Here is a 25051-nt window from a genome sequence, read left to right as displayed (position 1 = left end):
GTATATCTCATTTTTTGATATATGGATGAAAAAAAAGAGAAAGATAAATAGAAAAATAAAAGTGAGAAATTGAGAGATACGAGTTGTAAGAGAAGCTAGATGTGGGATAGTAAAAAAACAGAGAGATGCAGTAGGGGAAAAAAAACTAATAAAATGCTACTAATGTTACCATGAACTAGTCCAAAAAAATAATCATGAACTAAAAGCAAAAATATGTGTTGCAGAATTTAATATCAAGTATTTCTTGCAGATTTTTTTTTTAAAAAAACACTGCATATGTAATCATTTGATTAAACTTATTGATAAGGATACCAAATCTGATTTTGTCCTAGCCACTATACTTTCTTTCGTTACACTTAATTAATTGTATGATGTTAAAATTACAAAGTTAATATTAGAATCAGCACTAGAGATCGTCATTTAAAATCAAAACACTGCCAAAGTCAAGTATATTTGTTTGATAAAAAAAGAATTTACTTAAATGAGTCTAGTTTACGAAATTATGACACTAACTTATTATTAGTTAAGGAGTGTCAGAGTATGTATACATAAGTTGAACCTCGAATAAACTTACTAGTGAATATATACTCGATTGCAACCTGAATTTAAATTAAAAGGCATTTACACTGTAAAAGTTTTGTGTTATTTTTTACAAAGTAAAAGTTTTGTTATTTAATTATAGATTGTTATATAATTAAAAATTGTTAACTTTTATAATAATTACTTTAAAAATATCTTTATGATAATCCCTAATTAATTGATATATAATAAAAATATTTATATTAATAATATATTAAAACAAACTATTGAAATTTAATATAATGGTTCTTTAGGTGCAGATAATAATGGAAATTCTAATTGTAATAAGATATTAATGAAAAGTGCAAATAGAGAAACAGACAGTTTGGTTAATACTGTATTTACTAATATTGAGTTATATGAATAAATAATTGTGCATTTAACCATATTAAATTTGATTATGCTGCATGTGAGGTGGTAAAATGAATTTTAAATAAGATCATATATTGTTTAAAATAATATTTACAGTATGTAGTAATGTAAACTAATACTCCATTATTGAGAGTACTGAACCCAGATAATTGATGGTACAAATAGCTGCATCCCTGTATTAAAATCCACGCTTTTATTTTGATGGAGATTTTGCAATAATGCGAAAGAATTTGATATGTGTTAAGGAGTTGAACTGTGTAAAAATAGGAATATTATGGTTCATAATTTTATTAAAGAATCAGAGTAATTTTAAGAATTTTAAAATGGAAGAATTTAGATAAAATGCAGAGTTTATATTATAGTCCCCTCACTACAACAACAATAATGATAGTTGGCTTTAAGGAAGGTTGACTGTGGAACACAGTGGTGGAAAAAGTACATTTGTACCAACCAATTAAACCGATATTCACGGGTAAAGATTCTTTTAAATTTGATTAGTTTTAAAAATAAAAGTATTTTATAATTAAAATAAATTTTGGACAAATATGATTTTAATGTAAAAAAAAAGTAAATACTACCGCAGTTTAGAATTTACTTTACTAACATGTATAATGTGTGCATTTTAACAAAAAATGTATTGAAATCATCCTAGGCAAAGACATTTTTAGCAACAAATATACAAGGAGATATGTATGGCCAAAACTGGTTCCCTAATAGGTTATTTTATACAAATAATTAATGTTGTGTTAGTTTGACCAAGAGAGATTAAAAAAATAACTAAATTAACCGCTTGTACTGTGAATGTAATAGAACATTACTAGAATGGATTAGGGGGTTAGTTGAAGGTAACATAAACATTGGTTCAGTTCGGTCCAGAGAGCCAACTAATTAATTAATTAAGTAGTTTAATGTGGAGGGTGTTTATGGTAATTCACACGGGAATAAGATCCGCGCCTTGTCGCCATGTCATTATCGCTCAGATTTGTGATTACGATTTCCAGTTTCTGGTTTTCTCTCTCCCCTGTTCCAATTCTTAACGTTGCAAGGAAACGATGAACTAAGAAATGCCCAGGTCACAAAAATAAATTAAAATCATTTGGGTTGCATGAAAGTGTCGTGGTTCGAGTGAAGAAGAGTGTGTGGAAACTTACAATTTTTCAGACATGCAAGTTCCAAAGTGGAAACAAACACTAAAAAGGTAAATAGTTTTTCAGACTCCACTCACCACTGTGCTCTACACCAAACACTTCATTCTTCATAATATTATTGGGTTTCTTCTAAAGCTATCATCAACTTGAAAAGAAAAAAAAAAAAGATTACTAATTTGGGGAGAAGACAGTGAGTTAGGCACAGTTGGTGTGAAAAGAAATTCATTAGCATTGTTGCAACGAGAGAGAGAGAGAGAGAAAGGGCTTGACTTGACCGATGTACTATATTTTGTGTTGTGTGTGTGAACTGTGAAGTGGAAGGAGGACAACACCGTATCTGGGAAAATCATGAAAATTCGATTTAGTTTTGTGATGTATTTAAATTAAGTAAAGCAGCCACACATATAGTAATAAAGGGCATAAAAAAAATAAACAAGTACATAGTCTGTGTGTGTGTGAGAGAGAGAGAGGGCACACACACAGATCAAGACCAAACAAACCAAACTGGTTCCAATAGCCACCTTCGTCTCTTTCATGTACAGACAGGTAAACATGGTTTTCTCTCTCTCTCTCTCTCTCTCAAGAGTCTCAACAACCCCCTTTTTCCATCTCTATCTCTTTCTCATTGGGTTGTGTGCTTCGCTGTGTGTGTATGGTTTTTTGGGGGTCAATCTCTGGCTTTGATTATTATATGGAGGAAAGAGGGTGAACGTGCTCTTCTTTGTCCTTAAGCAAGCACTAGTTTCACGCCTACTCAGCATGATTATTGATTAGAGTTCTCTTCCATTTTTTTATTCTGATCCTTAAGTCCCAAAACTCTGTTGAAACACACAAATATTGGCTGTTGGGGAAGGGGAAGGTGGTTCTTTGGAATTTGAGCTTCTTTTTTTTTTTTTTTATACATCTTTTGAGACTCATGCTTGTCTCTCAATTATTCTTCTTTTAAATCCTGGGTCTTTTGGTTTGAATTTTTTCCATTTCCTTTTCTTTTTCTTTTTTGGGTGGTGATTTTTTGCAATAGGCTTAGCTTCTTTCTTTAATAAGAGATAAAATAAAGAAAAGAATTTGTCCAACTGGTCAATCATTCATTGTGCTAGTTTGCTTTTGGTTCTTCTTTCTGAGTTTTGAATCGCGCAAAACAATGCTGCAATGATGCCGTACATGGAGTTTTGTTTCTGTGACCTTTTTCTTCCAACCATCAGAGAAAAGTGTCTGTGTTTTTGCTAGTACTACTTTCAGCTTTAAGCATAGTGAGGTCCTCCTACATAAACTCTAACCACAATTACTTTTGGGGCTTCTTTTCCGACTTTTATAGATGATGAATCGGGCAGAAAGATAGGGAGGGGCAGAGAGAAATTGTTGGTGATGGGTCTTGGTTTGAAGATGAAGAGCCTGAGGCACCACCCCATGGCCTTGAAGTTACATGAGCAAGCGGGGAGCATAAGAAAGTACACTTTCATTCAGGCACATAGGGCATGGCTGCCCAAGTTTTTGATGCTGTGGATCCTTCTCATGGCTCTAATTGGCTGTTTCATCTATAGTAAAATGGATGCTGACACTAAGGTTAGAAGGAAAGAGGTGCTGGGTAGCCTCTGTGATCAAAGGGCAAGAATGCTGCAAGATCAATTCAGTGTCAGTGTCAACCATGTCCATGCCCTTGCCATCCTTGTTTCAACCTTCCATTACTACAGAACCCCTTCTGCCATTGACCAGGTTTGTACTTGATCTTCCCATTCTGCTTTGGATTTGGAACTAGTTAGGGAATGTTGGGTATAATTTTTTATATTTCTGGTATCAGCATCATATGCTTCTAATCTAATTGTGCTGTTTTTCTACTCAGATTTTTGTATATCTTGACTATTGTTCATTGCTCATCAGGAAACCTTTGCAGAGTATACAGCCCGGACAGCATTTGAACGACCATTACTCAGTGGGGTGGCCTATGCACAAAGAGTAGTTAACTCAGAGAGGGGAACATTTGAGAAGCAACATGGATGGGTTATAAAGACAATGGAAAGAGAGCCTTCACTGGTTAGAGATGAGTATGCACCGGTGATATTTGCGCAAGAAACACTCTCTTACCTCGAATCTCTTGATATGATGTCCGGGGAGGTAAATTTCAAACCCTGTCAACATTGTTTCTGCTTCTGTTATCAGTCCATAACTTTTTAACTGTAATTTCTCATTTGCATGATGCAGGAGGACCGAGAGAATATTTTGAGGGCTAGGGCCACTGGGAAAGCTGTTCTCACTAGTCCTTTCAATCTGTTGGGTTCTCATCATCTTGGTGTGGTTTTAACATTTCCTGTTTATAAATCTAAGCTCCCTCCAAAGCCGACAATGGAAGAGCGCATTAAAGCAACTGCAGGGTATGTCCTCATGAATTCCTTTTGGCTTGCCAAGTTTGTTTTCACAAATATTTTTGTGGCTTTTGTCTCGTGGCTCATATGAGTGGTGGTTAAAATCCTAGGTGCATTAATGATGCATTTCAAAAAGCACCATTGGGTAATTGCATGTCTTTTTTATTTTATCTAAAATAAGGGTAATAATAAGTCTAAGGAAGACTTGACCTGTTCTCGAGTTCCAAGTCTCAATGGATAACCCCGATAGTTGCTCCAGCATGACAAGTCAATAAATGATAAAAGACAGACTCCACTCTGGCAGTCAGGCTATTATGTCCATTACTTCTTCATTGCCTGCACTTAAGATAAAAGATGTGACAACCACTTCTGTTTCATTTCCATTGTAGTAGTTATTTTTGTGCTACCAGTCTTTTGTTCTTGACTTTTCTGATTTGTAGTTTGAATTCCGAAATTGCTTTCTATGGAAAACCTGGAGGATGAGTCTGTGACTTTGGTTCAATCTAATGGCTTTATGTTTCCCGGAAAATTCTTTATGCCATCATGTGTTCAATAAACATTTTAATTGGAAACAGATATGTTGGAGGATCCTTTGATGTTGAGTCCCTCGTGGAGAATTTACTTGGTCAACTTGCTGGTCACCAAGCAATTTTGGTGAACGTATATGATATCACAAATTCTACTAACCCCTTAATCATGTATGGCAACCAAAACGAAGAAGGTGATATGTCTCTTGTCCATGAAAGTAAGCTTGATTTTGGAGATCCATACAGGAACCATACAATGATATGTAGGTAGGTGCTTCTGGCTGTTATATATTTTCTGCAGGAAGTTTCAATTTTTGTTCAGAAGATGCTTATCATCAGGTTTTTGAACAGGTATCACCAGAAGGCACCAACAAATTGGATAGCACTTACCACGGCATTCTTATTCTTTGTGATTCTTTTATTAGTGGGTTATATTTTATATGGTGCTGGAAATCACATTGTCAAAGTAGAGGATGATTTTCATCAAATGGAGGAATTAAAAGTCCGAGCAGAAGCAGCTGATGTTGCCAAGTCACAGGTGCTTTTCCTGGCATACTGTTAGCACGGTTCATTAGTTCCTTTGATTACTCACCGATCACTAAAACTGGTTTTTCTTTTAATGTCAGTTTCTAGCTACTGTCTCTCATGAAATCAGAACACCCATGAATGGCATTCTAGGTAACTTCAAGATTCTCTCTCTCTCTCTCTCTCTCCTCTAAAAAGTAACACATTCTTGCATACCTTCTACTTTCTCATTAGTGATGCTATCATTAAAATCCATTTTGCTGTAGGAATGCTTGGTCTGCTTCTAAAGACAGAATTGAGTTCAACTCAACGAGATTATGCCCAGACTGCTCAAGCATGTGGGAAGGCTCTGATAGCCTTAATAAATGAGGTACTTGACCGGGCTAAAATTGAAGCTGGCAAGTTAGAGCTGGAAGCAGTTCCATTTGACATTCGTTCCATACTTGATGATGTCCTTTCTCTTTTTTCTGAGAAGTCCAGGAACAAAGGTTTAGAGGTATGTGTAACTGTTGCTAAACCGATTGTGAAGGCCTAGAGGTCATTTTGGTTTATCCAAGTTGTAGAATTTCATATTTCTTGTTTCTTTAATTGAGGACTTTATTTCATTTTCCTCTCTGTTTCACCTTTCCGGGTTCCTATATCATCGGGTGATGATGTTGCTACTGCGATTCCAATTCACAATTCTTCTGACTTGGACTTAATATGGTTTTGGGAAGTATAGCTGGCGGTGTTTGTTTCTGATAAAGTTCCAGATATTGTTATGGGAGATCCTGGGAGATTCAGACAAATAGTAACAAATCTTGTTGGCAACTCTGTTAAAGTAAGTGGAATTTTCAAAGTTAATTTGTCTTATGTAATGTGCATTTGCATTACTAATATTCATGTTGTGTTGGAAATGTCCTTCTAATCTAACTGGATACAATTTTTTACCTGGGAGAGTGTGTTTGAATCCTTTGAGTTCGTTTTCTCAATTTTATGCAGTAATTTGTTAGCAAGGTACTCCATGATAACATTACTGATTAATATCTTGCAGTTCACTGAGCGAGGACATATATTTGTGAAAGTCCATCTATCTGAAAATAGTATGTCCACAATGAATGGAAAAACTGAGAAATTTATAAACAGAGGATCAGGCGAACCTGTGCATATGTCTGGTGCTTATAATTCCAAAACTTTAAGTGGATATGAAGCAGCTGATGAGCGGAACAGCTGGGACAATTTTAAGCATCTAATTGCTGATGAAGAATTTTTCTTTGATGCTTCTGTTAAAAAGGCAGCCAGTGAATCTTATGAGCAAGTCACCTTGATGGTCAGTGTGGAGGACACTGGAATTGGAATTCCTTTCTCAGCCCAAGATAGGATTTTCATGCCTTTTGTGCAGGCAGACAGCTCAACCTCTCGACATTATGGTGGTACTGGCATTGGCTTGAGTATCAGTAAATGCCTGGTTGAACTAATGGGTGGTGAGATAAGTTTCATAAGCCAACTGCAGGTTGGCAGCACATTTTCATTTACTGCAGGTTTTGGAACGATTGAGAAAAATGCAATAACTGACATGAAGAAACATAATTTGGAAGATCTGCCTTCCAATTTTAGAGGGCTTAAAGCCATAGTGGTTGATGGAAAACCTGTTAGAGCAGCAGTGACTAGATACCATCTGAAGAGACTAGGGATACAAGCTAAAGTTGCAAATAGCATCAATAAGGCTGTTTCTTTATGTGGGAAAAATGGTTCTTTGACCTCGGGGTAAGATTTTAATTTCCCTTATTTTGGTGTCAAATATGAAGATACTGAATGTGATAATAAACGACAACAGCATCAACATTTTAGTAATTATTGTTAAACATGCTTATGAATTATATTATAATTCTTAATCTCTTTAAACTGAGTTTGCAATCTTCATTAAAATGCATTTTCTACAGTTAAATCTGGGAGTATACCAAGCTAGTATCTCAGCAGATTATGGTCTTCCATGTATAGGCTGGCATATGTAGCATAGTCTTGTCTATAACTAAAATGCTAAGTTTTCATAATGAAGTTTTTCCCCTATTGGAGTTTTATGTGGTGTTTTGGGGAGAGCTATCTTCAACTTGATAACAAACTAGGCTACTTTTTTCAATATGTTATAGAATGTGTCTTCACAAAGCTTGACAAATTTTGAAATTTTAAACTCTTTTTTTCTGAGTTTTGTTTATGTACGTGTGGCTCAGTTCATTCACTGAGTTAAACTGGTTGGTTGTGGCAGATTATTTCAGCCCGATATTATTTTTGTTGAGAAAGATTCATGGGTTTGTGGAGAGGACGAGATCTTCAATGTGTGGCAACTGGACTGGAAACAAAATGGGCATATGTTTAAGATACCTCAAATGATCCTTCTTGCGACCAACATCGGTAATGCTGAATTTGATAAAGCTAAAGCTGCAGGTTTCAGTGATACTGTGATCATGAAGCCTCTAAGAGCTAGCATGGTGGCTGCTTGTCTTCAGCAAGTTCTTGGAACAGGGAAGAAGAGGCAGCATGGGAAAGACATGAAGCCTAATGGTTCCACTTTGGTACGAAGCCTTCTTTGTGGGAAAAAAATCTTAGTGGTTGATGACAATGTGGTAAACCGGAGGGTCGCTGCAGGTGCATTAAAAAATTTTGGAGCTGATGTGACGTGTGCAGAAAGTGGCAAAACTGCTCTTGAAATGCTGCAGTTGCCTCACAATTTTGATGCTTGCTTCATGGATATTCAAATGCCAGAAATGGACGGGTACGCTTGTTTGCATTGACTATTGATTATTTCCCTATTTAATAGTTATATTATTCATGCGTTTTTTACTATTCTATTTTCTCTTTATCTCTATCCATCAATCAATCTTTAGTCACACTTCTCTCTTTTCTTCCTTTTTCTCAGTTTGTTGTACATTTTTATTTTTATAAAGTTTATATACAAATGTGATTTCTCTTAAAACCATTATATGCTACTATTTTGATATTTTTTGCTGTATTATTTACAGATAACCTAGATTGGATTGTAAACAATTTCTTTTATCAAAGGCTAGACAATTAAAAGTGTTAACATTGATAACTGCTGTGTTAATATAAAATCTTTTTGCAATTTATATGCATTCATCTTTACTAGTTGAGGTTTGTTGACTATCGCATGGAAGCATGATATATATTAGGAGCATGAAAGAGTATTTGGGAGTAATCGTGTGTCTTGTGTACACGTAGCTGGTCCAGTATTCAAGCAAACACGATTTATATTCAGGGTTGCCTATAACTTATAACAAAAGTTGCATAACATGAGCAAGAATTGTCTAGATAATTTGAAATAGCACATTTATTACTCCATGGATGGCTGCTTTGTTATAAGGGTAAAATATGTTTTTAATCCCTCGCAATAGATGGTTTCTACTATGAGGATTTGAAATGGCACATTAATTACTCCATGGACAATTTATTGTGCAAGATGGCATCTACATTTAAAATTTGAAAGAAGATTTGAAATATGTTAGGTAATAGGTGTATCTTTTAATTCAACTTTATAAAGAAAATAATTTCTAGAATTTTTGTATATTATAATTTTCTACGTTAACTTGAGTGTTCTCTATGATCATCAACCGTGTTGTTGACCCTGCCATCACCAGTTCTTGATATTGAGATGGATTTGATAAAATATCATCATAATATTTGTAGGTTTCAAGCAACTCAGCGAATTCGGATGATGGAGACAAAGGCAAATGAGCAGCAGATGAATGGTGAAGGAAATGGGTGGAAAGACAAGTACCATATACCTATATTGGCCATGACAGCTGATGTAATTCACGCCACATATGATGAGTGCGTGAAATATGGGATGGATGGATACGTCTCAAAGCCTTTTGAGGAAGAAAATCTGTATCAAGCAGTTGCAAAGTTTTTCAACCCCAAGCCTACCACAGACAACAGCCTAATAGAAAATGGCAGAACTTGAAAAGCAACTTAATGTTTAATGAAAGACACTTACTTTCACTACTGGCATTTTTTCGTAGTTTGCTGGTAATTTGAATGTGCTTTAATCAGTTGGTTTTTGAAGATATCTGAGGATATGCATACAACAGGCATATGCAGTGATCATTTCTAACCACCAGCTGAACATGATTTCAATCTGAGTAAATGTATACCACTACCCTCAACTTGTGTACAGATTCTCCCCACGGGATGAGGAAAATCATGTAAATTCAATATATTTTTTTTTCCTTTCTTTTGCATCTCCCGATACTTCCCTATGATTAGGGTTTCACTATTATTATTTTTTTTTTCTCTGTAAAATTTTCTCGTATAGGATTTTGGTAGTCACTATATTCAGAAGAAAAGGGTTGGTTGGTGCTAATAATGCCTAGATCGCATTGGCTGCCATATTCTATTCTATTTCATACTTGAGGAGTTGAATTGGGGTCATACCGTTTAGAAAACTCACTTAAATTATCCATCTCTTATACGGCTTGGTAATACTTCATGATTAATTAGAATATGATATGGCCACGTTGATAGCAATAATAGTATATCAGCACACAACACACCAGCAAGAAAGGAATAATAGTGGGAATTCTCCCCTTCCCTGGTCAAACACTTGGTTGGATGCCACAAGAAGCGCTACGGACGTACTGAAATCTATAAAATTCTAACGAGTTTGATAAATGTTGCCACTAAATATTACTAGTATATGTCTATCTGTGTCAATTACTGAATTATAACTCTTTTCTATATATGTTCCGCTTAGTTAATCTTTATTAAACTCTTTCAAATATATATGGCTCGTTATTGTCTAAAACTTAGTTCTTTTTTTTTTTAAATTAAAAAAAAGCATTATAAACTAATAAATGAACCCTTTCTAATTTTTAATCACCAACGCTTAGGGTCCCACTTTTCCCTAGATTGTTTTTAATCATATATATACGAAAGAAATAATTTAAGAATGTATGTTCAAAATAAAAAAAAATATTTAGTTTAGTAAAAACATACATATTCTTTTAAAAATGTGTGGAAAATTATAGAATATTATTAAATATCACTTAAATATATTTTAAAAATTGAACAATTTGTCTATTTTATAATTTAAAAATATTTGGTTTAATATATGGCTGACTTTATAACATAAAAAGAAAAAAAATAAATGAATTTAAGAATATATATTCTACATTATTTTCAAGGTAATTTTCGTTTAAGGCTCAAATATCCTTTAGACTTTTGCAACTTCTCTTGAATTAAATTCTATTTCGTATATCTGAATAATAAAAAAATGTGATGTAAAATGTTGTTTTAAGAAAGGAAATATGTTAACGTCATATAGTTTCATTGACCTTCAACTTTCGGAAAGTTTTTTTAATATAACTGTGTTATTTCAAGTTTTTAAAAATAATGTTATAGATTATATTTTTAAAATAAATCAACTCAATGTATGCTTGGAGAGCTTATCATTGAAGAAATAATTACTCATTCTTCAAAATCTCTCTCAAAAACTATAAAAAATAAATCATCCTTTCTTTAAAATAAGATGAACTATATTCGCACTTAATAAATTAGTCTTTCCTGACATAAGTTGTCTATTGATCATAGAAAGAACTACAGACTTATAAGGGTTTCGAAGACAGAATATTGAGTTTCGAATATGAGAGTTGACTATGTAAGCACAACATGAAAGCACTATTTTTCTTTTGGAAAACGTTGACATTTTATCTAGGACAAAAAAAAAATCAATTAAATAGAATTGAAGTTCTCAATATGCTAAAAGTTGTATTTTCAATTTATTGACTCCTTAGAAATGAGTAATCTTTGCATAAACATTGCTATTGATCCACTTAACAAGATCTATCAATTCAACGGTTATATAGCTAGGCTAATATAACGAGTCAGAGCTAGGCTAGCAAAGATCATATCATATGATGTTTGCATAAGGCAGAATATCGTACGTAACCCAAAGGAACTGCCAAATGCCAATCCCGGGCAACAAATCGCATATTCATTACCCCCCTTTCATACAGTCCACCACTGTGTTTCATTTTAAATTGACAAGGAAAATCATAAATCTAACTCGATCCTAATTCCTTTTATCATTTCACAACTACCAACTACAATCAATAAGAGATAAGAGAGCTTAAATTCACTTTCAGAAATCAGAAATTCGTAATCTCGAGCTGTTAACAGTAAACATAAAAGATTAACGAGTTTTTAAAAGAGAAAGAAACTCTTTGAAAGTGCCACTACCCTACAAATAGAATCCTTGGCCTTCTTTGAAAGTGCCACTACCCTACAAATAGAAGAATCCTTGGCCCCCCATTTGGTGACCAGAAATTGGAGAAGTACTTCAAAAACAAATTGGAAACGATAAAAAAGAAAAACACATTGACACAGCAGATTGGCCGCACGCTGCTTCGGCACCCCACTTTGAAAATATATAGTATGAACCAGTACACATATTAACTACATATTGGAGCAAATACCACAGTACAGTGCGTTCAGGAAAAATGAAAAACCAAGCCCCAGAACTCGATTTCAAGTGGGTAACAGAGCAGTAGAGTTGATCCATTCACACGTAGGTAGCTACTCTCCTCAGAAGAACCAATTTTCATAAGCACCATGACGAATATCGAATATTTGAACTTAGTGGAATCAGGTCCAAACTCATGAGGTGTATTCAAATGGTTGAGGAGGTTGAGGTTCCTCATCCACAGCCATGGCTGATGAAGAACTCTGCAATCCTGTTGCTGACCCACCAGCAGCAGAACTGGTAGATGAGGGCGTGTCAGTTAGAGCAAGCACTTCTGGCTCAGTAGGATGCAAGTCTCTGAGAAGCACAAATCCTGATGGTGCCAACTTAACCGGAACATATCTGCTATCCTGCAAAAATTTAATACACTTCTCCTGTGCAGGAACCACCCTTGCAGGATTAGTCAGAATCTCAAAAGATGGTTCAGGCTCTGATGTCTTCTCTGTTGTTGGGCTATCAACCTTCAAAAGTTTAAAATTTAAAAAGGTCATCAAGCAAACGAATACATGTGATAAGTCATGGATCTAACAGTTTGTAATCAACAATACTTTGTTTATAAAATCAATTTTGCATTTAAGAAAAAATCTCTACCATCACTCTGCCCACATGCAAAAAATATCCAGCCAAGATCTATCAGGGACTGTTTGATCTCCAGGATCAAACCACAGCCATTTTACAAGAACCATAGCTACCCTCCTCCCCCTCTTTACATACCAAGTCTTGGACCTACTTAGTAACACCACCGAAGAAATTAATCAGCAACAGAACTGCAATCCACAATCCCTAATATTAACTTAATAGTAGTCACTTAAACTTATCAACCTCCCACACAAAACAAAAAATTAGCAACAAATAATTTGGACAGGGAGTAATCAGTACCCACCCATCCAGACTAAATGATGAGGAAGAAAACAAAAAAAATACTGTTCAGACTTAACAGCCAATGCTCAATACAAATACACATAATGCATACTAGCAACTAGCAAGCAACCTCGAGAAAATTTTCAACCTTATCCTTTCTTTTCTATTTTCTAAGGCTTCTAAATAGTTCCTTGAATTCAGAAATATCAAAGGAAGGCCTTCATTAATTAATTAAAAAAAATGCATTACCTGCATTGAGTCTCCATCCTTCTCACCGGATAACTTTGCTTTTCCACCACTTGGTGCAACTGATGCAGAGTCAGGAGCAGATGAAATTTCAGCATTAGCCTTCTGTTCTTCAGCTTTCTTAGCCCTAGCTTTAGCCTTAGCTGAGGTTGACAGAACAGCAGTGGGAAGTTTCACAGTTGAAGTAGTTGTGGGAACAGTAGTAGGCTTGGGATATTCAAAAAGTGAAGGCTTTGCATGTGACAAGAACTCAAACTTCGGGGATTTCAGATCATAGTTCAACCCAATAAAAGCCGTGGGTGAAAAGGCCAAGCTTATAAAATAAATTAGAGGGTACCAATACCAAAACTGGCTAAAAACTGCAAGACCAACCACTGCAGTAATTTTATCATGTTTTGTCTTAGAAAGTAACCTTATGGTCACATTTCTGCCACCAGCATCAAGGATTCCTGATGCCAAAATTGCTCCCATCTTGCTCATGGTATCCTCATGCTTGTCCAGAATAATTTTCTCCAATTGTCGCCTAGAACACAATTATTGTAAGAAAACAACAAATATATAGCCTCACTGTCCAAAATAAATAGGACAGACTTACCTAAATGTTCCCACACGTGAGTCACTAGCTTCACTGATCTGAACCATGACCATAGCCATTGCTATAAGGGCACCTTGACGAACAAAATCAACAACATCCGATGTCAAAGGCTCCAATAAAGAAATAGCCTCACTGAGACCTGTACCCGCACAGGAAATACCCACAGCAAGAGCTGCTCCATATCGAACATGTGGATTGTAAGACTCTGACAGGAGGGAAACAATTCGTGGAGTCTGCAATAAATACAACATTGAAAATATCAACAAGATAACCCAAAAAACCAATACAACCACAGAAAGGCAATCCAGAACAAGGGAAAATAAAAAGAAAAGGAGAGCTAACCTGCTCTGGATCAGAGTACAACACAAACCCTAATGCTAGAACTGCAGTCCTCCTGACATCATCACTCACATCAGACACAGCAAAGTGCAGTAACTGGCGTATGGCCTTATTGTTTGCTGTTCCCCTATACGCCAAGGCCAAAGCATACATGCCACCGTAACGCAATATTGGATCTTGATCCCTAGTCATCTGCTCAATCAAAGTGTCAGCTTCTTCTTCTCTTCCATAAACTGTAAGAGCTATTCCCAATGCTAACCCCCTGAAATATTGAACAATCATAAATATCAAAGCAAGAGAAGCCACAGTTTCACACCTTGTCAAGTGAAACATCTTTACCTAATAATCTTTTCATGTTGAGTCTCATGGGCATAAGTGAGCATCTCATTTGCCTTATCACTGCCAGTTCCAACCATGAGTAAGCCCATACTAATACCAGCAGCCTCGCCAGCAACAGCACTATCAGTGTAGAGAACATTTTTTATTTCTTCATAAATATCTTCATCAGCAGTTCCTAAGGATGCCAAACCAAGACCTAAACATGCACCATGTTGAATAACCTGCCCATAAAACTCACGTTAAATATATAACCATAGGTTATTTCTGGTTCTGCAAAAAAGAACATGAGCATTATTTATAAGCACCTCAACAGTTGTACTGCGCAGGCTATCACGAAGAAATTGTTTGATGCCCTCTCCATGGTTAGCATGAATAAGACCAAGGGCATAGAGAGCACCACCTTCTGAGTATGGACTACCACCAGCTCCAGTCCCACCCTGAGGTAAGTATGGTGCCATCAGTGACCTCCCCTGCTGCAAATGGCCTCTATGGATAACACCAAGACCAGCCGTTGCACTAAATTTGGCCCAATTAGTAGCTCTGCTCAACCAATCCTAAAATTTTCAAGGGATGAAATTCTTAAGGATGGAAAGCAATCAAAATGCATGGGAAATCATGGGGAGAGGGGATAAATACAAAATAAGCTATAGTAACTGACCAAATTTTCCCTGAGGAAAGTATCCACAGTTGTTCCAGCATGCATTATTGCATTGGCATATATTGTAGCACTATGACAGACACTATTCCTCATCTCCACAGACTGCTTTATTGTCTTTAGAATAAGGAGGTCAGACCTAAATGCAAATTGCAACAAAGCAGTGGAAGTGTAAGAATGAAAACAATACTACAGTGAGATTAAAACCAACAATGAAAAAGAGGATATACTATAATATGATCATAGAAATTGCCTCACTTGTTATGACTGTAAAGGAACTGCAGAGTCAACTGTATTGAGGTTTCCCCAGACAAAATTCCCTTTATTTTGTTCAACCTCTCAGCATACATGGTTTCAATCGGATCCTCTGGCACATTGACCATAGGAACAGAATCATCATCGGTCATCTGAACATCATCCTGTCCATTCGCACTAGCATTTTGAGTAGAAGCTGTCTCACTGGGTTTTGGCTGTGCAGTTTCCAAAGGCTGAGACTTAGGTGGTGCAAGGCGATCTCTAACATTTAGAAGAAAAGCTTGGTGCTCATTCTCTACCAGATCAAAAGCTATTTGAAATGCCAAAAGTGCATCATCTTTGTTTTCAGAATGTAAAAGCTTCTCTAGTATGCTTGCAACACCCTCTGACTCATCCAAGAACATAAGACATTGGCAAATGCTCAGATAATCTGGTGAAGGAAGCTTTTGAAATACTTTAACAAGGAGACGGAGAACCTAGACAGAAAGAACAAGGATCAATGTCAACCTTCTATCAGAAACACTATGGTTAAAAAGTATTTTTCACATTTTGTAAGTTGCAAGTCACACCACAGGTCACCAAGTTGTCAAAGAAAATATTTTATCCATTCCTCCTGCTGTTATTTTCAGTTCCATTTCAGATTGTGTTCATCAGATCTTCCACTTCCTCAACCATATAAACCCGTCCAACAGCCAAATATCCATCTCAATTGAGTACACAATAGATAAAGATGCAACATTCCAATTAAGAACCAAAGCCCAGAGAGATATTTCAAAGATAATTAAAACTATAACCCATATCAATAGAATACAACTCTACAAGTAAAGTTGAAAGGAGGAAAAAGCAAATGAAAAAAATCACCAGATGCATACTGTGTATAGGACTCTAAACAACTAGAAAATATTTATTTCCCTTACCTCCTGTCTGTACTCCCTAAGGTTTACAAAGGAATGAGAGATGTAAATGCAATATGATAAAGTTCCTTGAACATTGTCACTCCTTGTAATTGCCTCCTCTAGTTTATCTAATCTCCTGCATTCGGTAGCAGTTCCCATAGCTTGTTGGTATTTTCCATCCACGATACACCTAAATCAGGGAAAAGCAACAAAAAGTAAGGGAAATTCGAGTTAAGATACATTTGGATACAGAAATCAGAAGAATGATTGTGGCTCACATACTTATCCAACAGCCTCTCCACAATTGCTTCCAACCTTGGGTCCACTTTGATAGATTCATCACTTGACTCTGCTGCCTTAGACTTAAGGCTGGCATATTCATCAATGGCTTTAGCTGAAAATAAAATAAGATAAATATAATTTCCATTGGAGCTCAAATTCACTTATATTAGTTAATAACAAATATTTAAGAATACTAAAATGAAAAAAAATCAAACCACTAACAAGTAACAGCAACTGAACCAATATTACCGATTCAATCTCACTTGCATAGACAAAAGGATGCCCCTTGCAAGGTCCATACACAATGACTTATCAAAAAAAGAAAAACAAAACCCAAATAAAAACTCTCACCAAGAAGAGTGTGCACATAGTCAGAATCCTCTGAAACATCAAACAGAGGACCAGCTCCAAGGGCATAAGACAACGAGTCATTAAGTTCACCCAGGTAATAAAAGACCTGAAGATTCATGAGTGAAGCAAAATTAGATCATACAAGAAAAGTTATGAAACCAACATCAGTATCTGGGAATAAAACTTTACAGAAATGAGAAAAAACATATTGCCTTGGGTGACAGCTTTAAAAGTTGAATAAGATCAAAAGGAGATGAAAGACAATACTTATTTCTTATATCTCAAATATTATGAAAAACAATCCATCTCAAAGAAAATGGTTTCACAAGCAAAAATGCCATCTCATAAATTTTCAAAGGAAGACACAAGTTCAAATAATAAGTAGAACAAAAATACCTTTGATACAAGAAGTGCAGCAAGTTGCCTTTGATGTTGATCAAACTCCTCATCTTCATGCAAACTCTCTCTGTTCAACACATATATCAAAACACACAGGTTCAATCCTCAGCACACACCAAAGATTTAATTCACCAAACAACCACCCCAGCCAAACATAAGATCATCAAGCCAACTATAAGACCAAAAGCGTCAATAACAAAGTCTACAAATTGCAGCACAAAGAAGATTTAGCTAAAACTAATTCCCTAGATTGAGAAGCCATGCTTTCAAAACAAAGGTTGAAACCTCGTGCAAACTCTCTGTTTAACACATAAATCAAAACACACAGGTTCAATCCTCGACATTCCCATCAAAGATTAAGTTAAGCAAATAAACGAGGGGCAAAATCAGAGCATGAAGCAAAATAAGGATCACAAGCGTCAATAACAAAGTCTGAGTGATTTGGGAAGTGATATGTTGTACAAAGAATATTCATTTAAAACTATTTCCCTTAATTGAGAAGTCATGCTTTCAAGACCACATCACATTGAATCGTGAAATTTTTATCACTAAATGTATATGCGGAAAGTGGGTTACTACACGAACTCAACGGACCCCCAGCAAATAAAATTTAACTACTAAACCGTAATTAAAAAAAAAAATACAACCCAATAACTGCAATTAAATAGTTCTTTTTTCATCATTCTTAGCTAACATACTCAGATAAACTAAAAGGGCACAGCAATTGAAACCATGTTACTTTCATCTGAACAAAGAAATATAAAACCACACGCAAAACCCAAATCCAAAGAGGCAAAAACACAGAGATCGAAAGGGATAAGGAGAATGCGCACATCTTTGGGAGACTAGTGGAGATCTCTGGCCAGAAGGTGTCGACCAAGTTGTTGAGGTTGGAGAGAGCGTGAAGCTTCAGCGAGAGATGTGGCTCATTCAGCATCGCCAGCATCCCACCCGCGGAGCTCACCAAAGACGTCGCCATGATTGCGCGAAGAGGAGGGGAATTCGAATAGCTGGGGTTAGGGTTATGGTTAGGGTTAGGGCTAGGGTTCGAGTTTTGGGACTTAACGGAACCGGCGATCTGAGAAGGGGCAAGGAGGAAGGAGTTGGTTTTGGGTTTGTGAGTGAAATTGAAATGTCACTTTGTTTTTGTATATAGGAGCATCTTCAATTCTTATTCAACACGAAATGGATCAATTCGTCAATTTTTATAAAAAAAAAAACCTTAAATATAATTTTGCTCTTTTTATTTTATTTGATCCATAATTTCAATTTTTATTTTAAAATTAACATATTTAATTTTTTATTTTAAAAAATTTATAATTTTAGTCTTCATATTTTAAAATATAAATATTTAATTATTATATTTTTTAAAATCTACAATGTTTCGTATTATAGAAAATTCATAATTTTATTTTAATATTTTATTTTGTTATGTTTTATTTCTTAATTTGTAATTAAATAAATCATATTTTAAATGACTATGTTACATTTATGATTCTATTGAATAAAAAAACATAAACAAAATTAAAATTTTGATTAAAATTATATATTTTTTAAAATAAAAGAACTAAATGTCTTTGTTTTAAAATTAGAAAACTAAAATTGTGTATTTTTAAACGTAGACAATCGAATTTCTTAATTTTAAAATAAATGAACTAAAATTATAGATCCAAAAAAAAATCATAATTATATTTAAGTTTAAAAAAATATCAATTCCCCTTTTCCTATTTTTTTATTCTAAAACACCCAATTAATTAATTTTAACTAGATGATAACTAGGTAAACAAAAAATTAAAATACCAATCTCATCGCATTCAACTTTTTTTTAACTAATTTATTATTTGAGAAACATTCAAATATTAAATACAGATATCTTTTCCCAAAGATTCGAACTCTAGCTCCTTTTACATAACCAACTCTCCATTGATATCATATTTGAAATTTAAATACTTCACATCATACATAATCTTTTTCTTGGTCGTATATTTTTATTGTAACTAATTTTGGGTTTTGAACCCGAGACCATTTAATATGGTTTTGCAATAAGCAAACTATTTATTATGGCCTTGTTTTAACTAATTGTTAACACGTAACTAATTTTTTGAAGTCTCAACCTGACTTTTTTTGAAGTACATTGTAGACGCATCAATTTTTAATGAAGTTTGTCTTTATGGTGTTGTTGCATGCATTTGGGATCACAATGGTTGTTTCGTTAGGGCCTCTACCTCTTGGTTTCAAGGGACTCCACTGTCACAATAAGCTCTGGCTCAAGCTCTCTTCATTGCTATTAAATGGGTATGGGCGTTAAGGCTGCAAAAAGTTGTTTTGAGAGAAATTGCAAACATTTGGTGAATTGCATGGAAACTAGAAGTCTCAAATTAACATAATTTGGTGTAATTTTGAAATCTTGTGATGGTTGTTAAACGTGATTGTTATTCTATACAATTTGTACGTCGACAAATCAGTTGTCCATTGTTTATCAGAGGGATATAGATTCTTATTAGTCCTCATTGTTTTGATTTTGTTCCTAGTTGGTATGAAAGAAATGAGATGAACATGTTTTTGACAAAAATAAAAAAGCCACATATTTTTCATATTATTTTTAATTGTAAACATTGTAATACTATGTACAAACATTTAAAAATTCAAATATATATATATATATATATATATATATATATATATATATATATATAAACATTTAAAACAAAAATAGAATGAAAAAATCACAAAGAAGGTAAACAAAGAGTTATAGATTCATATATATCTTAATTTCTTGTGTTATAGTGATGGTTGATGTATATTCTTGTGAAATTTTCTAATTTATCATATGATATTTTAAATTTGTTGATTTATACAAAATTATCTTAAAAGTCATTTTAAACGGTGATTTGTAATTTATGACAATATACAATTATTTTATATTATCAATACATCATCATTAATCTTTTAATATAATCATACATTTTAATGCATTAAAAATAATAAAACTCATTTGTGTTTCAATATTTTTTTAGGATTATTGACCAACATCTACCTACCTACTTTTATATGTACATTTTTTAAACACAAATATTAATTGTTAGTGTGTTAGATTTTTGTTAGTGAAAGATATTTAAACATATAATATCTAAATACACATATTAGTACACGCATATAAAATGGTTTAAATTGGTTATTTTGAATTAGTAGTATGATAAATTTTAATTTTATCCCAAAATTACCCATAACATAAAAATGATTTAAGTGGTGATTACTAATGAATATATATTGTTTTGTTAATGATTCAATAAATACACCATCCTCCATAGAAAATAAATGTATATCATTACTAGACCTCACAAATAATTAAATATAAAAAATAAATTTAACAATTAATTGATACACTTAAAAGTGATTTTATGTTTCTTATAATTATAATTAGGACCAAAAAATATTCTCTTTTGTTTCTTATTCAATTAGTATAATTTTAATACTTATATGATTTAGAAAACAAGATGTATGTATTCTTTAATATTTGATTTTATCATTTAAAATTATGTTTGTATTAGGCAATTAAAAAAGAGAGAGAAAGACAACATCAATCGCATAAAAAATCACCAATAAGTTGTTGGTCCAAGTAAAATTGGATTAGGTTGAGTTCAAGTTCTATAAATAGAAAGTGTGGTTAGAAATGGATTAGTAATGTTTCCAAATAGAAATTAGTCATCACCAAAGTTGAAAGATACTTTGCATTAATGTCATGTTGACCTAAAAAAATCACATGAAAAATCAATTATTAATTAAATCATTATCATTTTGCTAAAAAAGTTAAGTAAAAAAGAACTACGATGAGTTGACATTTGGATTAGAATAAAACAAAACAATGAGTTAACATTCTTTTTTTTCTTTACGGGTCAAAATATCCTTTTTTGGTGTGTAGGGATAAAAAATGGTTTGCCTAAATATTTGTAATGAAGCTTGGTGTTAGTCTTGATTTGGATACGAGTCTCTTCATCACATTAAATTTTTTGAACATTTACATCTTTTGAGATTATTTGTGTTTTCGATAGGGATGGAAATAAGATGAGTCGAGTTAGACTTTGTAGGTCTACATTGACCTTGGTTAAGAGTGTACATGGTCTAAGTCTAACATGTTTACCCGTCAAAGGTCTTCTTTAAGGGTCTGAGTCTAACTTACAAAAAAATTGACTTGGCCTATAAACCTGTTTAAGAGCCCAAATTGTGATAATAAAAGTCTAATTTGTAATAATTTAACATCAAGATAAAGATAAAAATATGTATGTCAAACTTTATAAAAAATCAATTTTAACTTATTTATTTAACATAAACATATTTTAAAAGTTTGATATAACATTCATGATAAGTTATTTAAAAATATATTTTATGATAAGATGTTTAAATAAAAGGTAAATTTAATTTTCAACAAATTTAATTATTTATTTGACTTTATTTATATGAAATTTATAACTTTAAATATAGATGAATGGTACATTATATAAGGGTAAGTATGGTTTATTGTGAACTATGTGTTTACTTTGTTATATTTATCCCATGTACACAAAAATTTGGTAGGCATATTGCATCAGTTTTTTTTTCTTTCTCTATCCTTCCTAGGATTTTTTTTTATTTCTAACAAGTAACCTTTTTCTTTGTTCTTTGACTTGTCATAAATCTTGATTGAAATATAGACAGTTGTAACTACATGTTGTTGATCACTTGATAACTGTGAAATTTAGTTTTATTTGATAGTCAAATTAAACAATAATAGTTAGAATTCTTCTACTTTACTATTTGTTTTTAAGAGAATAAAGAGAATTTTAATATCATTTTAGTTTTTGATAAGCATGATTCAAAAGAAGGGAAACTACAAGTACTTTGGAGGTAAATTGATGTAGAAACTTGAAGAAAAAACATTGAAGAAGAAGTTGAAGTTGGAACATCTCGCTTAGCGCGCAAGACAGACTCAGCGCGACACCTCGCTTAGTGGCCAACCCAAACTTAGCGCAAATAAGACCCACAAAAAACCTGAAGTTGTGCTTAACAAGAATCACGCGCTAAGGGCGTGATCACCACCATACTGGCAAAGGACTTTTCTTGTATTCTTCTACTTTACTTTTTGATCGCATGGATTTTAAGCTAACTAAGGCCTAGGAAGTAAAGGAGAAAGACACATTAAATACACCAAAAACCTGAGCATCTCAAATAGGAAAAACCCTTTCTATAACCATTTCTTCCCTTCTTATCCATTCCCCTTCTTCTTCCATCCTCATCAAATCCTATAGTGTAAAGTCTCTTATGACAATGAGAGACTAAACCCTCAATTATTGGGAGCTCAGCTGCCAAACTCTTGTAATGTAATTCTTTCCTACTATATATTTAATGCAATTCCAATTTTTATGGTTCTTTTACGTGCTTATTGTTATTGATTGTGGTCTGATTACCCATATTCATGCATCTGTGTAGGATGTAGGCATTAGAAAGTGTTTATTTTCCAAAGAACTGGAAAAAACATCTAAATGAAATCATATATAGGAATAGAATGAGTTTGTTTACCCTATTCATGCATCTTTGTTCTTAATGCAATTTATTGTTTTATCTTTGCAAATGAATTTTGGAGAGAAAATAAATAAATCAGACTCTTTTACTTGAGAATTAGGGTTAAAGTATCAAAATGGATGTGGATAAAAAGTAAGATAACATTAAATAGAGAAAAATTATTAACATTACACCTCAAGTAGTTTGGTATGCTAGGCCCCAACATATTTGCATTATGAATTCATCTTTCGCATTCAAAAACTGCTTATTTTTCTTGTTTTTTATCTTTTACTTTTTTTCTTTATTTCACTTACAATTCCTTATCTTTTCTATTTTGTCAATTGGTTAAAAATTGGATTTATACTAATCCAAGTACAAACAAAGTTCTTGTGGATTCGACACTCGAACTTCCCATTTTAACTTTACTACTTGTGACATTTTGGTGCATTTGCCAATGAGTTAACATCACTCATTCATCTTAATTGTTGTTGGGAAAATAGAGAGGAAAAAGGGGAAGAAGTGGAAAAGACTGAAAAAATAATTATAAATCATCTCAGGTAGCAGCTCATATCGAAGAGTAGTTGTGTAGGAAGTCGGAGAAGTGAATCGATGCATTAAAGAATTTTGAATTAATAAAGAAATTATCATATACAAATACATGTTATATTTATTGATGTGCCTTATTTAAACATAAGAATAATTAATAATTGAGAATATTAATTCACTGAGAAAAAATAAGTATTTATCATAGTAAGAGTTTTTTCTTTATAAAATTCCCTTTTAAGCCTCTTGTTTAACCTTAATTATGTTAAATATGTTATGATATTAGTTTGTTGCGGAAGATTAAATATTTATCACAATATGATTCCCTGATTTGGAAGCATACCACCCATGGCAATTATTCTCTTAAATCTAGCTGTGTTGTGGCTAAGTCGAGGTATGATATGGAGGATCCATCCACAAGCTCACCGGTTCTGGCCAAAGCAACATCATTCTCGACAAATGAACATTATATTTTAGAGCCAAGAGAATTGGTACAAGTTCATTGGAAGTAAAAAAAAAAAATAAAGATAGAAAGTTGGAGAAAACATTGTTTTCTGCCTGGAGCCAATGCAAAAGATCCATCTTATCATCCATACTGAATTGTGTTACATCCAAAAAATAATCTAATAATTATTTAGATAAGAATATTTAATTATTTATATAAGATTATAGAATCGATATCTCTATCTAAAATATGGATGAAATTATTATAAATAAGTTCATTTGAGATGGATAATAGATGGATACTTCCATCTATAATGGAAAAAACATGTTGAAACGTCATTGCATGAAATATGAATTCATAGACCCTTTGAAAAATATGAAATTTACACTGATATCAGGAATTGAAGAATTGAGTATTGTGATTTTGGGAATCACTAAGTTATGTCTGTTATATTTATTTATAAGTGTTTATTTAAATATTTTATTTATTCAAAATTTCATGAATTGTGATTCTTTAATATGATTTTTATTGGTACGTAAATATATACATATATAAGTCTTATATTAAATTTATTGTGAATATATGGTTGATTTTTCAGATTGCTACTGAGAATAATATTAGTTGTGAACTCCTTTTAGTTGTTTTATTCATTAAGATTATCATCTCATTATAAATATTATTTTAATATTCATTTTGTTTAAATGTCCATATTTTGATGATAATACTTTTACTTATGGAAATACTTATTTATTTGACTTTATTTATTCTATAAGAGGTATTTTCAAACTATTATAATTTTGGGATTTCATATTCTTATTGGGTATATTTTAGGTAAAATTGAAAATTTGGTCCCCATTTGTCTCAAAATTCAATTTTAGTTCTGTTATAATTTAATTCATGAATTTAATCTCCTAATTTTTTGCAATTTTGTTATTTTAGTTTCCAATTTCGAAATTGGACATTGAGTGCTAATTACTTAACTCTAATTAATGTCCAATGCAATCGTGACATGTGACGATCAACATCTAATAAAAGGGTGACACATGACATTTAAGGTAAAAGAATTAATCATTAATGTCCATTTCGGGATTGATGATTGAAACAATGAGATTAAAAAAATTAGGGACTAAATTTGTAAATTAAATTATAAGAAGATCAAATTTATAATTTTATCACAAATAGATAGATCAAATTTATAATTTTGCCTATATTTTATCATGAGTTGTTATTGTAAAAAATAACATTACAAATTTACTCATTATCGTGTCTTTTATCTCTTTAA

At 33.1% G+C, this 25051-nt stretch overlaps 2 protein-coding genes across 5 annotated transcripts; one reads left to right on the top strand and one right to left on the bottom strand.

The window, feature by feature from the left end:
• Positions 1 to 1939: 1939 nt before the first annotated feature.
• Positions 1940 to 9894, top strand: LOC114413689 (histidine kinase 4-like). Of its 3 annotated transcripts, none has more exons than XM_028378205.1 (12): positions 1940 to 2149; positions 3415 to 3812; positions 3978 to 4211; positions 4299 to 4468; positions 5035 to 5253; positions 5338 to 5524; positions 5613 to 5664; positions 5778 to 6007; positions 6233 to 6331; positions 6545 to 7257; positions 7757 to 8263; positions 9193 to 9746. In XM_028378205.1, exons 2-12 carry the CDS (start codon positions 3465 to 3467, stop codon positions 9467 to 9469), a joined length of 3036 nt encoding a protein of 1011 aa, XP_028234006.1. In that variant the 5' UTR covers positions 1940 to 2149; positions 3415 to 3464; the 3' UTR covers positions 9470 to 9746. The 3 variants fall into 3 exon arrangements, with proteins under 3 accessions (XP_028234006.1, XP_028234007.1, XP_028234005.1); XM_028378206.1 differs by lacking the exon at positions 1940 to 2149 and adding an exon at positions 2178 to 2645; XM_028378204.1 differs by lacking the exon at positions 1940 to 2149 and adding an exon at positions 2695 to 3309 and having other exon boundaries at positions 9193 to 9894.
• A 1729-nt stretch (positions 9895 to 11623) lies between these two features.
• LOC114413688 (26S proteasome non-ATPase regulatory subunit 1 homolog A-like) lies at positions 11624 to 18392 on the bottom strand. Of its 2 annotated transcripts, XR_003666955.1 has the most exons (14): positions 18077 to 18392; positions 17241 to 17310; positions 16845 to 16950; positions 16494 to 16605; positions 16233 to 16401; positions 15319 to 15791; positions 15064 to 15199; positions 14711 to 14959; positions 14406 to 14626; positions 14070 to 14328; positions 13728 to 13960; positions 13136 to 13655; positions 12617 to 12751; positions 12364 to 12486 (listed from the first exon to the last, which is right to left on the bottom strand). XR_003666955.1 is itself a non-coding variant. In XM_028378203.1 (13 exons), the coding sequence occupies exons 1-13, from the start codon at positions 18220 to 18222 to the stop codon at positions 12160 to 12162; spliced, it is 3021 nt and encodes a 1006-aa protein (XP_028234004.1). In that variant the 5' UTR covers positions 18223 to 18391; the 3' UTR covers positions 11624 to 12159. The 2 variants fall into 2 exon arrangements, 1 of the variants encoding a protein (XP_028234004.1); XM_028378203.1 differs by lacking the exon at positions 12617 to 12751 and having other exon boundaries at positions 11624 to 12486; positions 18077 to 18391.
• Between the last annotated feature and the right edge of the window lie 6659 nt (positions 18393 to 25051).

The sequence above is a fragment of the Glycine soja genome, chromosome 5, assembly GCF_004193775.1.
Source record: "Glycine soja cultivar W05 chromosome 5, ASM419377v2, whole genome shotgun sequence".
NCBI classification, from domain to species: domain Eukaryota; kingdom Viridiplantae; phylum Streptophyta; class Magnoliopsida; order Fabales; family Fabaceae; genus Glycine; species Glycine soja.
Note: the sequence above shows the minus strand (reverse complement) of the source record. Positions and strands in the feature narration are given on the sequence as shown.

Excerpts from the sequence above, each read along its gene's own strand:
- LOC114413689 (XM_028378204.1), top strand. The coding sequence starts at position 3,249 with ATGATGCCGTACATGGAGTTTTGTTTCTGTGACCTTTTTCTTCCAACC. Across the intron at positions 3,813-3,977 it reads CCCCTTCTGCCATTGACCAG|GAAACCTTTGCAGAGTATAC; the intron begins GTTTGTACTTGA and ends ATTGCTCATCAG. Across the intron at positions 5,525-5,612 it reads CTGATGTTGCCAAGTCACAG|TTTCTAGCTACTGTCTCTCA; the intron begins GTGCTTTTCCTG and ends TTTTAATGTCAG.
- LOC114413688 (XM_028378203.1), bottom strand. The coding sequence starts at position 18,222 with ATGGCGACGTCTTTGGTGAGCTCCGCGGGTGGGATGCTGGCGATGCTG. Across the intron at positions 17,311-18,076 it reads TCCACTAGTCTCCCAAAGAT|AGAGAGTTTGCATGAAGATG; the intron begins GTGCGCATTCTC and ends TGTGTTGAACAG. Across the intron at positions 14,960-15,063 it reads CTTTCCTCAGGGAAAATTTG|GATTGGTTGAGCAGAGCTAC; the intron begins GTCAGTTACTAT and ends TGAAAATTTTAG.